General features: G+C 42.0%; 1 protein-coding gene across 3 annotated transcripts in view; it reads right to left on the bottom strand.

The window, feature by feature from the left end:
- pard3ba (par-3 family cell polarity regulator beta a) overlaps window positions 1-17,462 on the bottom strand; it is a 274,053-nt gene that overhangs the window by 66,514 nt on the left and 190,077 nt on the right. For all 3 annotated transcript variants that reach the window (XM_017714021.2, XM_037543525.1, XM_037543526.1), the window contains one exon: window positions 12,811-13,003. In XM_017714021.2, coding sequence (XP_017569510.1) covers window positions 12,811-13,003 — 193 coding nt within the window. The remainder of the gene's footprint in view (window positions 1-12,810; window positions 13,004-17,462) is intronic.

The following is a 17,462-nucleotide window of genomic DNA, read 5'->3' as shown; positions in this document are numbered from 1 at the left end:
GTACAGGTGAGAAGATCATCGGCATGTCTTTACCCACCATGAATACCTGTTACCACAACCACTGCATCCACAAGACCACTAGTATAGTGGACGACCCCTCCCACCCCTCTCAGTAATGCTGACCCTGATTTTGGTCAAGTTTAACTAGGCTATTTTTCTTTTTTAAACTGGTTTACAAGCTACTTTTACTTATTTTTAAAAATAGGAGTAAGAAAATGAACCATTACAGGCCACGAACGTTGCATTACAGGCAAATACTACATCTAATTACTTTGCCTAGTTTTCTTTCTAACACCAATGTAGCACATCTCCTCTCAAAATCCACCTCAGCCCCCAAAGTGTCCCATTAAAAGCACACATTAGCATTTTTTTTTCTTCAGAGCGCAAAAGGGCCGTTCACGCTAATCAAAACGGGCTGCAAAAACCGCCTCGCTCATTCCAAGCTCCGATTTGCATGATTACTTCACTTTTGAACGCTCGCCGATGACAATCTAGAAGGTGTTTTCGGCAGCCTGGGGGCTGAAACTCAAGGTCATACGTTCACAAACACACACGAAATATCGTGGCAGCTCTGACATTCTAAAGGCCGGCGATATATAATCTGCAACACGGGGCTGTTGTAAATCTGCGTGGTATGAGGAAGGGGTTATTAGGGGTTTTATGAGCTGTGTAACTCCACACCCTAATTCATGCCACTGTTCATACCTCTCAGTGGAGCTGTAACTTCTGGCAGGGTTCGGTGGTGAAGGAGATCGTAGATTACAAATAGGATCACTAATAATGCTCTAAAAAAAGCCTTCGTCCCTTTAGTGTAGAGGTCCACGACTATGGGCATGTTGGTGCCTACAACATGTTCTTTATTTATCATATGAAACTATTAGCAGTAAAGGGACTCCAGAGTGGCCAAACATCTAAGTGTTGGCCCTTCTGTCTTCTGTGGAAATGCCAAAGGACAAGACAGCCTCCGGACTCTGGATGGGCAGAATGGTCCTCTATCTACGCCAGGGGTGCACAACTCCGGTCCTGGAGGGCCGATGCCCAGCACAATTTGGTGATTTACCTGCTCCATCACAGCTGACTACATTCATCTGTTATAGGCTAAGTGGGTGTTTTTGAAGAGGGAAACCTCCAAACTGTGCTGGACAATAGGCCCTCCAGGACCAGAGCTGTGCACCCCTGATCTACGCCAATCACTCAGCATGACGTTAACCAATGTGGGTAACAGAAGTGGTAGTTAGCATTGACCTCTAAGCGTGCTGACCTGTCCAGTGATGATACATTAGCAGGAGTTTCAAGAAGATACACTTCAGCATCATGCGATTAAGGGAGGCCTGGGTAGTGGGTGGAACTGGACTAAATATCAGTTAGCTCTATTAGTTCTACTCACCTTAACCAATAATAGACAGATAGTATGTAAAGCAGCTACGCCTGTGAAAAGTTTCTTTTTTCTTGAAATCCCATCAAATGGAAAACCGTGCACACTTAGCTACAAATATTAGCAATGAAGGTTCATTACAAGGCTACGTTCCACAGTTACATCTGAAAACAGATGGAAAACATTCAGCACAGAGCAGTACACACGGTCAAATGTCTGATTATCCCCGGTCAAATGACTGTTTTCTTGATTTTTCAAGTGGAATTTTGGCGTTTCGATCTTCCACAGGGAACACGTTTTGTTACGACCTTTTCCTGCTAAATTTCAGATGTCAAACTCAGAAGTGTGTTCTCTGTACAGAATCTAAACTTATATCCACATGCAAAACCAGCAAAGCCTGTAACCTGACCAGCGCCTCGACTTTTGCATGAGTACATATGCTCAAAATACAATGGTAGATGAGACTAACAGACTGCAGGCTAATGAAGATATCAGCTACTGTGGACTATTTACAGGTCAATGCTCCAGTGTAGAAATTGAAACTCTGAGATATCAGGTCGGTGTGGGATCCATGTTTGTGTCTGACTGGAAGTAGCTAGAGCCCCTTCCCCCTCATGGGCCCATCTGGTTCAAGTTTTGGTCGCACTTTATAATGTATCTAATAACTGTGTAGTTACACATGAATAACAATGTAACTGCTGATTATTTAGGCAGCGTTCCAGATGGATTACAGATGTACAGCATGTATAATTACACATGGGTATCAACAGTTTTGCCTCATGTAATTACATAAGTGGACAGTTCCTGTGTAGTTGGTATGTAGGTACTGTGTAATAATGCAGTGGTAATACAGATGTTGCTTTGGGGGAAATAAAACACATTTAATTAATGTTACTAAAGTTACATGTTAAGATAAGAGGACGTCTGCTGTTCTGTCACAGACTGGTTTAAAGCTGAATCTGGTTACAGTGTCTCAGCACTGGCAACATAAATGCCAGCTAAATGTTAGGAAAGCTGGGAGACACCGTGTAAGTAATGTCTTAATGTAAGTTATTACATTACAAATGTAATTACATTTATGTTACTAGCCTTGTGTAATTACATGAGAGGAAATATGCTGTTACAACTACTCAGATACACATGTGTAATTACATGAGGCCAAACTGAAGTTTATACATGTGTAATTGCATAAGATGTACTTCTTTAATCCATCTGTAACAGTGACTAGATCATTAGTAGTTACACTGTTGTTGCTTGGGCTTAAATGCCAATGGCACAATACCTGAGCTTTGGAGATGAACGGAATTGAAAGACATCCCTCAGTGTTTGGGATCTCCATCCATTCAGCAGCATCACATCAAGTTCAATTAAGCAGTATCGCCCTTATAAATTTGTCCTACTTGTATGATAACTGCCCCAGTGTGATGGGTCCCACCTTTTAGCGTTCCTCTTAGTTTTTTAGGTCTTTTTCCTTGTTTTATTGTTGTTTTATTTATTTCTTGCCATGGTCGTCAACTTTTGAAGGGAAAAAAAAAAGACAGTGTCGCTCACTTTACAGTTTTCAAAAGCTGGAAGTAAAGAACTCAAACACACTTTGGCATGCCGAATTGCCTAAATTGAAACAGTCTACAGCAACATTTTTGAGAACCTCAAGCCACTGATGTTTAAGACATGCCGGAAAGTTCTCGACAACATGGAGGACGCCTTTAAAGAAAGCGGAAGGAAAATTAAGTAAATTAAAGTATCATCTCCATTTCAGCCCATCACAGATTACTGTCAAAGCCCTCAGCTTGCTTGTAAACAAGCCCCAAGACCTAAGCCACCCGAGCCCCAGCTCGGCCGGACTAAAGCGTAATCTGCCTCTACGACATGACACCGGCCTGACGGATCTTGGGCAGAAGCGGAGCGGCCGTGCTAATGGGTTTGAGGACGAGACGGATTTGGTTTTCTTCCCAACTGGGATGCTGGGCGGAAACTGCAGTCAACGGATTTGTAAACAGCGGATGAGCGTGCATGTTTTTATGTCGGCAAAGCCATGACGTGCTAGTGGTGCTGGCCTGGATGGAAAGGAGTCGAACGACAGACCAAGTGACTTTAAACTCCATCTTCTTAACTTGAGAGCTTTTGATGGGGAGGAGGACGAGCTGGTGACTCAAGGTTTACATTACGCCCTTTATGTCCTCTCTATCTTTTGATAAAGGAGAAGCTACAAGTACACTGGGGTGCACCTGGACAATGAACCCGAGCGGACCAGGAAGAGTCACCTTGATTTCTTGAGGACACTAGATTTTTGGTTGCTGGTCATTCTTAAAGGTCTTCTACCAATCTGTTGTATGAACTGCTCAAACATTATATTTCATAACGTTCACTAATGCCCCCAAAAAAAAGGAATGCAAAGAAGGGGAAACTAAGACTGTTCATCAGTGCAACTTCACCTCCAGCCTTGATGAGCGTCTCACACTGATTTTTTACTTTCTAAGTGCTTGCAAGGAACTGCTTCCCACCTATTCTTCACTGCTGTCCACAGACCATCCACATTAGTTGGTGTGTTCTTCTCCACGTTTCACAAATAAAGTCTCAAATACTCCGAATGGGTTTAAAATCTGGTTAGTGTGTGGGACATGTCAACGCCAAGCCTAGATGTTTTTTCAAACATCAAAAACAGCTGCTAATCATCAGTGCATGACGTGCATTCATGCAATTTCTTTTGACTGCCAGTGTACAATCTTTTATTCAGCAGCCCGCTATGTGGCAATTGTCCCAAAGCAGCTTTTTTAGAAATGCAGATCCGGTTCCATAATGAGCAAGCTGAGGAAGACAGCACAAGGAAGAAACACTGAATGAAAGCAAGACTCAGGAGGAAAAGTGTCCAGTGAGCATGTGAAAGAAACACTGAGAAGAACCAAGACTTCCTAAAGGTACGAGGAGGAACCACTGAAAGGAATAAAAACCTCCTTAAGAGCGTGAGGAAGAAATGCTGAAACGAGACTTCAAAGGAGAACCTATACTCCTCTGGGCCGCACTGGATAGTGTCGGCATTAGCGCAGACGATGCTAATAGTCATAATAAACTAATTAAGAAGGCTCTATCTTGGGAGCCACCAGAGGCTGCAGCAAAATGAGAGCCACTCAAACATCTAGCTGTTGTGTACAGAAACTCCCATCTTCCTCTTGCCAACTCGGCTAGATAGATCCAACAGTGATTTGCCAAAGTGTGCTACTTGAGGATATTCCTACTAAAATGATTACATTATATAATAAGCCACCTTACCTCTGGGATGGTATTGACCCTCACCCATTAGTTGAACTGTATTGTGCTGGACTTTATAGTTTTGCTGCTCTTCACTAATTATTCTTTGGTTCAAGCTACAGACAAATTTACACCATTTTAGCCCTATCTCAAATATAGTTGCTCAGCCATGACACGTTTGGTGTCTGAAGTTTGCTTCTTTAGGTTTGCACTGGAGCTACAAAGCTAATTCCAGTAATGGCTTACCCCAAACTGCAAACGTTGTTAAGAAATCTCAAAACAGAATATCAGTCAGATGCTTTTTTTTATGGCCTACTCATGGAATGCTTCTCGAAAAAGGCATTCACTAGCATTCATTTCAGAGCCTCTTCTGCCCTTTAGTCTTCCAATATATGTATGAGTACATGGTTTCTGCTTGCTGCTCTAACTGCATTTTCCTTAGGGATCAATAAAGTTTCTATCTATCTGTCTAAATGTGTTTTTACTCTGGGAAATGTGATGTGGCCGTGATTCCATTAGGCTTCGAATTTCTCACAGTAAAACACACATTTAGAAGGGACATCTAGCAGAGAAAAATGCATTGCAAATAACCCAACTCCATTATGCATGCAGTTAGCAAAGTAAGACAGAAAACCAGTACAATATTACCGTGATACAGCACAGGCTCAGGGGACACTGGAGGGAAGGCTTGATAAGATGCTATGTCTATCAAATATAACTGAAAACATCCATAAAAAAAAAAAGAAACTCTCATGCATTTTTCAAGAAGCAAATCGCTGCACCAGTCCAGTCATATGCAGATGATGTGAAGATATCAGAAAAACCATAGCAAAATATCCAGTCAGTGGCCACTTTATTAGAATACCCAACCCCTTGAAGCTCTAATTAGCGCCTTAGCGTGAGGAAAATGTCAACGGCCCTGACCAAACTGTGTCTGCGAGAATAGTCCATCTGCAACTACATAGAGTAGGGTTGCAACGCATAAAAAGCATAGAAACCATTGGAACTGGTCTACAGAGATGTGGGAAACTAGGATACAGTCAGACGACTCGTCCCTCACCATGTTTTCCACAAGTGGCAGAGTGCATGTGTGGCATATACCAAGACAATGGTACAGGTGGCCATCGTTGACCCCAACAGGCCTGGGTCCTGGACCTATAATGCTGTGGGGGACATTTTGCTGGCATGGTTTGGGTCCAACTGTCCTCTTAGAGGGACTTCTTCTTCCTAAATGGGAGTGGTCAATGACCCCAGGCTCAGGGCACAAGAGGTAATTAAATGATTCGATTGGTATGAAAATTATGTGAATTATACTCCATGGTCTCTTCAGCCACCAGATTTCAACACAATTGAACACCTATGGAGGACTTTGGACTAATAAGTTAGGCAGCGCTCTCCACCACCATCATCATAAGGATCAATTGAGAGAATATCTTTTGGAAGAATAGTGTCACGTCCCTCCAGTACAGTTACTTGTTGAAGGTGCATGCATTCTGTTCTGGTGGCTTATGGTGACCCAACTCTATGGGTGACCTTCAGTTCGTCAAACATCTATACTGAAGAAGGAGGTAAAGTGGCCGCTAAGTATATATGATAGAAACCATAAGACCGAGATAATCAAAAGATAAAGCACATATGGTAGAGTCCATCGTTGAGAACTCACAATGGAGTCTGTTGCCTTCTCAAACTCAACCTCAATATTCCGCTCCAACACCTGATAAACAGTTTTGTTTTTGAAAAAGAAGGAAAGGAAATTACCAACTCCAATTTGTTCGGCTACATTATTACTCGTCTTTCACAGACCATGAATTAGTCTCGCATGGCTTTCATTTGTTTTTTACCTATTCCCTTCAAGCAAAAACGCCACTGTAGACAAGTAGATTGTGACTGCTTCATAACATTATAGCTAATTAAGCCGCATTTCGCTTTCAACAATATGACGGCCAACGATATCAAGGCCAGTTCAAGAAGTAAGAATGTGTTTGGAAATGATTCGCACACCATCTCAGCCCGCTAAGGCGGATGCTTGGCAGCCAATTCTGCTGTCATTAAGTGTTCCTGGCAGGTTTATCAGAAAAGGTTGGAAGAAAACCGGAATGGCACTCACTGGAGCTGGTAAACAGAAGTGAACTGAAAGAAATGATCATCTCTCGCAAGGAGACAATCACACAGAGAAAATATCTGTCCACTACAGGCTTGTTGATTCGTCACTAGTGCAGAAGATGGACACAATTCAGGATGAAACCTTGAGATGATGATCCACATAATTTGAAAGCCTCAATCTTAGGTCCTCTGGAATTACAAGCAGTAGTTTTCTCAATGTCCCTTTACCCCAAATGCAGTTTAAAAGTTTGGTGTCTAAAGTTTGCTTCATTAGTTTTGCACTGAAACTTTAAGGCTAGTGTAGCTAACAAGTAACGAGACCTGATCCTACTATTTAGCTTCAAATTATTATCTGAAAAAGAACTGCGTATGTGGTTTGCGACACTGCATAATGTACTGTCTATAAAAGGCGCAAAACTTCATTGTTTTTATTAAATATGCACTTGTTCTGAAACTGGTGCCTGAAGCACATTTCACAAAAGTTGAGACAGGAGCAATTTAAGACTAGGTACATTGTAAAACATTCAAAAACATCTTAAACAAGTGATGCAACTATGTATGGGTAGAAGAGCATCCAGGAAAGGTCTAATCCTTTATGATCAAGCATGGGTCAAGGCTCACCACTTTGGCAAAATATGTTTAAGAATAAAGTTCTTCAACTTTCAATTACAAGGATTTTAGGTAACGGAATGCCCACGGTCTTCGATCCCTCAGATAGCACCGCATTGAAAACTGACATGCTTCTGTGATGGATGTCACCACATGGGGAACATTATGATTATTCTATGCCAATAAACAATGCTTGTCGCTGCATCCACAAATGCTAAAGTTAAGCAGAAGCCACATCATCAACATGCAGAAACACTGCCGACTTCTCTGGGCTCAAGCTCTTCGGAAATGAACTGATGCACAGTGGAAACAAGGTGGTCTGGAGGTCAACTTTTTACACTGTTTATGAAAAGAATGTGTTGGGTTTCTGCAACAAACAAGCAAGGAACTATTCAGATTATTACCCACATAGGCTAACAAGCCAGTGACTGTGATGGAGTGTATAACTTAACATGGCACCGGTAATTGGCACATCTCTGAAAGCATCAGTAAAACTGAAAGTTATGTACACATTTTCAAGCAATGCAGGCTATTTTCTAGACAATGTCTTTTTTAGGGATATTCATGTTTGTTTCCACATGGCACTGATATCAAGTCACAATGTTCAATGTAACGCAGATCAAACAGAATTCACTAACCACCACTTTCTGTTTTTATTAGCAGTTCACAGACTGTCCCAACTCTGAGGATTATAGTTTGCAGAAAGGCCAAATCCTATTTCTTCTTTTTACGCCTGCCCCTCGTTTTCGATAGTCACAAGTTACAAGGGTTAGTGGCTGAAATCTTGTTCTACGAAGTGGGACCCTCAAATTAAAACCAAAAACATTGCTTCATTAACAGCGACTATCGCTGCTCTGTAGGCGACCCGACCTGTCTTCAATGATAGCAGAGAAGGGAAAAGTTCAGCAACCTCGCCGCTGGGCTTTAGTTACATTTAGGGCATCAGAGATTTTAGGGCATTTAGGGCATCAAGAGTGGGGATAAGACAATTATCTATTATAACTCACTCCTATATCTTTGGTGATATGAAGCTGAAGTCGTGAAGCCATTTGCCAGTGTCTTGTTCGAATTTTCCCGTTCCATCTTAAATGGTGCAGCAGTTACATCCTGGTGCTTCAGGCATCCATACTGCCGGACTATTTAAGGTGTAATGGGAAAGTTAACTAGCTAACTACTGAGACATTAGCATGCTATTGGCGATTTTTCTGTGCTTGTTATGAAGAAAACCGCCATAAAACATTGAAACTACATTAAACTAAGACAATACGATAGTTATTGTAATTTTTTAATAGAGAAAATTCTCACATTTCTGGGTTACGTTGGTCTTTTGTGCTCTATCTTTCCGTTTTTTCTCTTTTTTCCTCATAACACTCCATTTGGAGTTTGCCTCTGAAAAACCTCCGTTTGGAGGGCCATGTAGCCCTAACACTTCACCCTACCCCGCTATCTCAAGAAAAATTGGGACACCCCAACCCAAGAACCAAACTTCAACACTAAACGTCTCTTGGCTGATTGACTACATTTGCAGAAAATTCTGTAAATTTTGATGCCTTTAATTATTTCAGTCTAGCCATTTTAAATTCTGTGCTATCAAAAGAAAAGAGCAGCACAGAGCAGGAAGTTACCTGCGCTTCCTGACTGGGTGGATGAAAGGCTCCACGTCCCTCAGTATTAAAATGCACGCCACACATAGTATCCGCCATAGTCCGCCAAAGATAAACCGCTCAATCAAAATGAAAGTGGTGGGCTTCATTCCTGTCTGCTCACGCTGGGGACTGCTGCAGAGGTGTACTTTTCCACGCCTTTAATTACCATAGCGCAGTAATTACTACTGGGCCTCAGCGCGCAGCTGCGCCAGGGGGCCCTCTCTAATCTCACCTGAGCGCCGTTGCCCTTTCCTTCCATCACTGGGTCAGCAGTATGGCTATTTAAAACCTTTGCTGCTTTAAGCCTCTTAAAAGGGTCGGTGGACAAACTCAAGTCACTGGCAAATGTACTTCCTTAATGCCATGAATAATTTGGAAATAATTGATTTCAGCCATGCTGTAAGACTGAAGGAGTAAGTGTTCTCCTAAATCTGACACAATGCTCTCGCAAAGCAAGAATCAACAATTTGGCACATTACAAAGCAGATTTAAAAGCTGTGAAAGGCATTTTAACACTCGAACACAGCGCAATTAGCACGTCTACAATTGTGGCGCACAATGGAAAGGGGCTTTATTGTGTTTAGAAAATGCACTCACAAAAAAAACGAGAGACAATTTTCAAGGCTCATTGGGGATATAACAAGTAAGATGTAAACAGCATTGGTAGATTGCAGGGTTTAAATATGTAATGGGTTCTGTCCAACCAGGAATAAAGCAGCAGTGAGGAAAACAACAACAATCAGCACCCGGTGCTTCCTTGCAGTTCTTTCAGTGACAAACACTTTGATATGTAATTTATATACTGATTAGTGAATAGGCCACAGTTTTGGAGGTACATAGACTATGGTCTCATGATCAGCTTGACTTGCTAATGTACTATGAACTGTAATATGAACTGGTTAATCTCAATATTACCCAGGTAAGTGTGAGGTACAAACTTCAGCATGCTAGGTAGTTAAAAGGATGGCCTACCATTCCAGGTGAGGGGAAAGGACCTGCCCTATGTGGGGGAGGAGTGTATGTATCTCAGGGTCTTGTGGGTAGAGGGATGGTGAGATCGGCCACAGGCGACAGCAGTAATGCGGTCAGTGTACCGGACTGTAGCGGTGAAGAGGGAGCTGAGCCATAAGGCAAAGCTCTCTGTTTACCAGTCGGTCTACATCCCAACCCTCACCTGCAGTCATGAGTTTTGGGTAATGACTGACAGAATGAGATCGCGAATACAGTGGAAATGACCTTTCTTTGCAGGGTGGTGGGCTACACTCTCTACGGTCATCCAAGAGGAGCTCAGAGTAGAGCCTCCAAGTTGAGAGGAGCCAGTTGAGGTGGTTCAGGCATCTGATCAGGATGCTCCCTGGGTGCCTCCCGGGAGGGGTGTTCCAGGCACGGCCTACTGGGATGAGATGCAAGGGTCATTCTAGGACCTGCTGGAAGGATTATATCTCCAAGTTGGCCTGGAGTGGCTTGGAGTCCCCTGGAATGAGCTGGAGGTCGCCTGGCTCTCCCAACTGCTACTGCAACCTCATCTGGTTTAAACTCTTAAAGATGATGATTATGATGATGTGGCAACAGGTTCTGTATATCAACTGGTCAAGCATGCGGTACAAACTTTAAAGTACTGCGTGATTATTTTGGGTAAAAAGTAGCATAGTTACGTGAAACAAGGATTGTACAAAGTCTTACATTGTATGTACATGTTTATTATCTATAAACTAAACTGAATCTGGCCTGTAAAGAAACCAATGACTCTTACTTTAGGTTTACCCTGTTCTTACTATTTACTACAGTAAGCTACCTTTGTTTTGTCATTGTGTGCCATATGTATTACCTGGTACTTGGTGGTGTTTCTGGTTAATTTTCATGCTGAAATGTGTGACGTTACATTGAAATTCAGTGTGTATTTGTACTTAATGTCATTTATTAGTTTAATAGCTAAAACCTGTTAGTCAATTCAGTGTAATTTAGCTGACTGTCTTGGCACTTTTCATCATTTTGCTCAAAATGAGCAAAGTTTGTACCTCACATTCACTCAGTTAATATCTAGAACCTGTTCAGGATTTCAGTGTAAACTGTCTCAGAACCTGCCATCATGGTAACCAAATAATTACCTAGTACTTTGGAGTTACCTCACACTTGCCTGCTTAATACCTAAACCTTTGGGAACTGTAATGAAAGCATTACCCTAAAGCCGTTCCCCTAAAATCCTTTGTGTTTTCATCAAATAAGTGTACTATATGAAGCATATTTTCATTAGGTAAGGGAAAACAACATTCTTTAACATGAATTTCTACTATAACTACAAAGATACTTAGCTTGCATATTGCACGCTAATAGGGATGTAATGACTCCCAATGTTCACAATTTGGTTTGATACAATACGGTGGCATCTCGATTCAATACATTTGTCAATACAGTACAAATAATTAGAAAATTAAAATTTTTATGCAATGCTAACTTTTTTGTTGTTTTTAGTACAAAATGTACATTTATTTGCTGAGTTTGACATATTGGAAAGAAATAAAACACAAAATATAAACGGCTACACTTTTTACTAGCACTTCTCCTACAGCCGTGCCAAAGGAGTCTCCAGAGCACGACGATCCGGTTTAAGGATTAGCAAAACCACCATCTGATGATGCATCTTGGAGGTGATAGGAACTTATGAAAAACAACAAGGTTTTCGGGGTGGACACACAAGGATAAGCTGTTTGAGCCTGTTTTATTCCTAGCTAGCTAATGTAGAAGGACGCCAGATAGCTAACGTTACTGCTGGGGAATAATAGTATATATCAGGGTTATGCTATCAGTCAAAACATCGTTATTGTGTTGGAGGGAATCCTAATGGTTGTAGGATGTACAGTGTTCCCTCACCACTTCGTGGTTCACCTTTCGCGGACTCGGTGCATCGCGGGTTTTCAAAAAATATTAATGGAAAAAATTTATCGCGGCTTTTCGCTACTTTGCAGGTTTTCTGCGGAACTTGATCTGTGGAAAATATATGAATATATTTTTTACATTAAAAATTCCCAAAATGTATAAAAATAGATTTCAAATATTAATTCTAACAATAAAGGAATGTTATAAATCACAAAATAAAATTAACCAGACCACTGAAGTGATTATTTGTCTACTGTACGTATGTACCTACGTAGGTTTAGGAATTCAAAACATTTTACAGTAAGTGTAAAGGTCCAGTACATGCACAGAACAGTGTGGGAATGGTTATTAAGGGAATGGGAAAAGTTTATGTAGCGTAAAAGTGTGAGGGAGGGTTTATAAAGCCTTAAAATAGTGTATAAATACTTAAATAAATATAGCGTCCCTACTTTGCGGATTTTCATTTATCGCAGGTGGTCCTGGAACGTAACACCCGCGATAAACGAGGGAACACTGTATTTGCACAATGCATGCTGGGTATTGTAGTGAAACAGATGAAAACTCAAAGAGGATACAAAATCACGAAATCTATGAAACTGAGATGGAGGGATGCTACAGAATACTACATTAAATGCTAGTTCACATTAAATGCTTATAGCTCACTTTAAGCCACGAAGGTGAGGTAGAAAGCATTTGAATTTTTCATTTTAATTGGTTACCTTTCCAGTGTGGAGACTCATCATTGCCTTTCTGTTTTCAGTAGTGGTGTCTTGGTTTGAAAGCATCACAGATATTTGAAGGCTATGTGAATGATATTACAAGCCACTTTAGAGGGTCCTTAAGGTCTAATTCTGTAACTCATCTAACATTAAGTACTCCTAAAGTGTTTTCTTAAAGGTAAGATTAACTTGAGCAAGTTAATTTAGCTCTTTAGATGCCGCTGTCTCCTACCTCAACAGTCCAAATCCTTTCTTCTTGGTTTTCTTCTCTGGGTCTTCTACCACCTCATCTTTCTTCTTGGCCTTACTCTTCTTCTCTTTCTTCTTTTTGGTCTTCTTCTTCTTCTCCTTAGTCCCGTCCTCGAGCTCTTGGCGTGAGGAGCCACTGGCAGGAGTGTCCCTGCCTGAGCTGTCATCTGAGTAATCTACAAAACAATAGAGGAAGAAGCAGATGTAAAGATCTATACGCAGACAACTCAAACTTACAAAAAACAACCTGTAGACCAAAGATATAGAAGCAAGCAGTGATTTTTGAAAGTTAAGTTGATGTCTACATGGTTAATTTGGTCGTTTCATTTCTTTACTGTGGTGATGGGAACCATGGATGATGTCTACAACACAAATATAGACATTATATTTACAATCCAAACCACCAGTGCGCCTACGTGAGTTTTTATATGCAAACCATCATGAAACAACGTCTCAGGCATCAGGCCACTTGCAATAGCTTCCTGTGAGGAAGGTTCTAGAGGCATTCAACTCTTCAAATGTCAACAATATGAACAACTCTGAGTCTCTAGAATGAAGATTTTCACTTAAAAACCGCTCTGAATGACCATATATGGTCTGCAACCCCATTTCCAAAAAAAATGGGATGCTATGCATAATGCAAATGAAAACAAAATGCAATGATGTCCAAATCATTTAAACCTTGCATTTATTTGAAAATAGCACAAATACAAGTTTTGAAAGTGAAATGTTTTCCCATTCTTGCTTGATGTAGGATTTCACCTGCTCAACACTTCAGGGTCTTCTTTGTCATATTTTTCATTTTGTTTTCAGTGCTGACAGGTCTGGACTGCAGGCCTGGATCCTTTTAATACAGAGCAATGCCGCTGTAATACATGCAGTGGTTTTACATTGTCTTGCTGAAATAATCAAGGCCTTCCCTGAAAAAGACGTCATCTGGATGGCAGCATATGTTGCCAAAACCTGTATATACCATTCAGCATTAATCGTGCCCTCACAGATGTCACCCATGCCATGTGCACTAACGCACCTCTATACCATCATGAACATTAGCTTTTGAACTGTGACCTGACCGGCCCGGAGAACACAGCGTCCATAATTTCCAAAAAGAATTTGGATCTGACCACAGGACACTTTTCCACTTCCCCGCAGTCCATTTTAAATGAGCTCAGGCCCAGAGAAGGTGGCAGCATTTCTGGATTCTGTTAATATATGGTTAGTTCTTTGCATTTTAGAGTTTTAACCTGCTTTTGTGGATGCAGTGATGAACTGTTTTCACAGACAATGTTTTTCAGAAGTGTTTCTGAGCCCACGCAGTGATTTCCACTACAGAATCATGTCTGTTTTTATTGCAGTGCCTCCTGAAGGCCCAAAGACCTTAGCCAGCAAGTACGGTTTTTCAGCCTTGTCCCTTGCATACAGAGATTTCTCCAGATTCTCTGAATATTTTAATGATATTATGAACTACAGGTGAAGAAACGTTATTCTTGAATTGTTCAGAGTGGTGAACCCCTTCTCATCTTAACCTCTGGAAGACTCAGCCTCTCTAAGATGCTCTTTTTTAATACTCAATCATGTTACTGACCTGTTGCTAATAAACTGCCAGGTGTTTTTTTTAAGCATTACACAATTTTACCAATCTTTTGTTGCCTCTGTCCCAACTTTTTTGGAAAATACTGTTGGCATCAAATTAAAAATGTGCAAAAAGAATCAAATTTATCCGTTTCAACAATTGATATGCTGTCTTTGTACTTTTTTTCAATGAAATACAGGGTTTAAATTATTTGCACATCACTGCATTTTGTTTTCGTTCACATTTTGCACACCGCCCTAACTTTTTCGGAAAAGGGGTTGAACTTTTACCAAAGACGCTTTTCCAAAATCTCTGGCTGGTTAGCAGTGACATACGTCTGATGTACTGTAACATTAGCCCTCATTATCTCTTACAAAAGAAACATTTTCACAAGCCCTGTTTTCACAAGTGTAGTGTTTTTCCACTGCAGTGCACATAAAAAAGCAACTGTCCACTCTGTTTGTTTGTCCAGAGAGCGGTGAGCAATGGGCCGAAGGGGAGGAGAAATATTGGACGGGAGAATATAATATTAAAGGAAATGAAGAAATATTGTGGTAACCTTTTGAAAGTAGCTGAAAGTCAGGAAGACAGATTCATAAACAGGGGCCAGTTTTAGAGCAAGCCAGCAGATCCACTACCCGGCGTCTGGCCTTCAGAGCGGGAGCCGTCCAGCCAACAAACACTTTCATTAATGCAGAGCAGATTCTTGGCTCATGTGTTTAAAACAAGCCTGTCGTTCTTCATTCAGCACTGCAGCCTCAGAACATGCTGTACAGACTGTAGTCATTCCTCTCTGCCTCTCTCTCTCTATCCCTGTATCTCTCTCTCCACCTCTTTCTTCCTCTCTCTATCCCTGTATCTCTCTCTCCACCTATCCCTCTGTCTCTCTCCACCTCTTTCTTCCTCTCTCTATCCCTGTATCTCTCTCCACCTATTTCTCCCTCTCTCTATACCTCTGTCTCTCTCCACCTATTTCTCCCTCTCTCTATACCTCTGTCTCTCTCCACCTCTTTCTCCCTCTCTCTATACCTCTGTCTCTCTCCACCTCTTTCTTCCTCTCTCTATACCTCTGTCTCTCTCCACCTCTTTCTTCCTCTCTATACCTCTGTCTCTCTCCACCTCTTTTTCTCCCTCTCTCTATACCTCTATCTCTCTCCACCTATCCCTCTGTCTCTCTCCACCTCTTTTTCTCCCTCTCTCTATCCCTCTGTCTCTCTCCACCTATTTCTCCCTCTCTATACCTCTGTCTCTCTCCACCTATCCCTCTGTCTCTCTCCACCTCTTTCTCCCTCACTCTAAACTTCTCTCTCCACCTCTTTCTCCCTCTTTCTCTCTCCACCTTTCTCCTTCCACCTTTCTCCCACTCTCTCTCTCCATCTTTCTCCTTCCACCTTTCTCCCACTTTCTCTCTCCACCTCTTTCTCCCACTCTCTCTCCACCTCTTTCTCCCACTCTCTCTCCACCTCTTTCTCCCTCCCTCTCTCTCTCTCCCTTTCTCCCTCACTTTCCCCACCTTTTCCCTCTCTCTCCCCACCTTTTCCCTATCTCTCTCCACCTCTTTCTCCCTCTCTCTCTCCACCCTTCTCCCTCTCTCTCTCCCCACCTTTCTCCCCCCTCTCCCTCTCTCTCTCCCCACCTTTCCCCCCCCTCCCTCTCTCTCCAACTCTTTCTCCCCCTCTCTCCACCTTTCTCCATCTTTCTCCCTCACTCGATCCCTCTCTCCACCTCTTTCTCTCCACCTCTTTCTCCCCTCTCTCTCCACCTTTCTTCTTCTCTCTCCACCTCTTTCTCCCTCTCTTCCTTGCTTTTTCCTCCGTTTGTCTCTTTCACCTCTATCCCTCTTTCTCCTACTCCATCTTCCTCTTCTCCCCATCTTTCTATCCATCTCTCCCTTGTTTGTATTTTCTTTTTTCTTCCATCTCTCCCCAATGTTTTTCTTTCTCTCCTTTCTGTCTTTCTTTCCTTTTCTCCTCCATTTTTTCTCTCTCCTCCCAACTTTCTTTCCTCTCCTCCATTTCTCCCACTCTTTCCCCCCATCCCTCTTTCATTCCTCTCCTCTAGCCATTTTTCCCTCTCTTTCTTTCCTTTTCTTCCTTCATCTCTTGCATTGTTTCTTCCTCCACCTCTTCCTCTTTTTCTCCTCCATGATCTCTCTCCTATCTATCTCGCTCCCTCTTTTCAGTTCTTTCTTCTTCTCTTCCCTTAAATTATCTCTCCTTTTATTTCTTTCTTCTCTTGTTTCTCTCCCTCTTTCCTCTTCTCTCCACCATTCTTCCTCTTTCTGACCATTTATCTTTTTATTGCTCTTACACTCTCTCCCTTTAACTCTCTGCATCCGTCTTTCCTCCCTCTATTTCTTCTGCTCTTTCACGTTTTTCTCCCTCGCTTTCTCACACTTTCTCACTCTTTTCTCTTCTCTCTCTCTCTCCTCCCTTCTCTCTTTCCTTTCCCCTATCTCTCTCCCTTCTTTGTTTTTCTCCTTCCTTTCATTATCTTCTATTATTTCTCTCTTCTCTCCACCCTTCTTTTCCTTTTGTCCATCTCTTTTTCACGATTTTCCATCTCTCCACACCCATCACTCTCCCTCTCTCCCTCTCTCTCTTTCTCTCTCTCTCTCTCGTCCAGCTGTGCTGTTACGTAGTGTTACAGAACACAGTGGCTGACGTGGTCAGTTTGCTGACTCAGTGGTTTCTATGCTACAGTCCAGTTCCAGCGCTGGTGCTTTTAGCTCACTCGGCCGAGTTCTAATAAAAACAGCTGAGAGCTGAACCGAATGTTGAAGAGCAGCTTGTTTAATTAGCGAATTAGCGTTCTTAAAGCTCCAGTAATGGCAGCGAACGTGGCGGGGCTGCTGGAAGTTTCAGAGTTCGGGCTCTGAAATAAGTCAGAGTGAAGCGTGACGTGGTGCGGAATTACAATGAGGCTCAAAGCACATTTTTGAGAAGGAGTGTTGGTTCGGCATGCACTCAGGCTAACGCTAACCATATGTCTGGCACAGCTCGTTACATTCTCATTTAAACCCACAGTAGTGTGTCATCATCAGCATTCACTGCACATGCTTT

The sequence above is a fragment of the Pygocentrus nattereri genome, chromosome 12 (genome assembly GCF_015220715.1).
Source record: "Pygocentrus nattereri isolate fPygNat1 chromosome 12, fPygNat1.pri, whole genome shotgun sequence".
Classification (NCBI taxonomy): domain Eukaryota; kingdom Metazoa; phylum Chordata; class Actinopteri; order Characiformes; family Serrasalmidae; genus Pygocentrus; species Pygocentrus nattereri.
The sequence above is the reverse complement of the archived record's forward strand: the minus strand, read 5'-3'. Positions and strand labels throughout refer to the sequence as shown.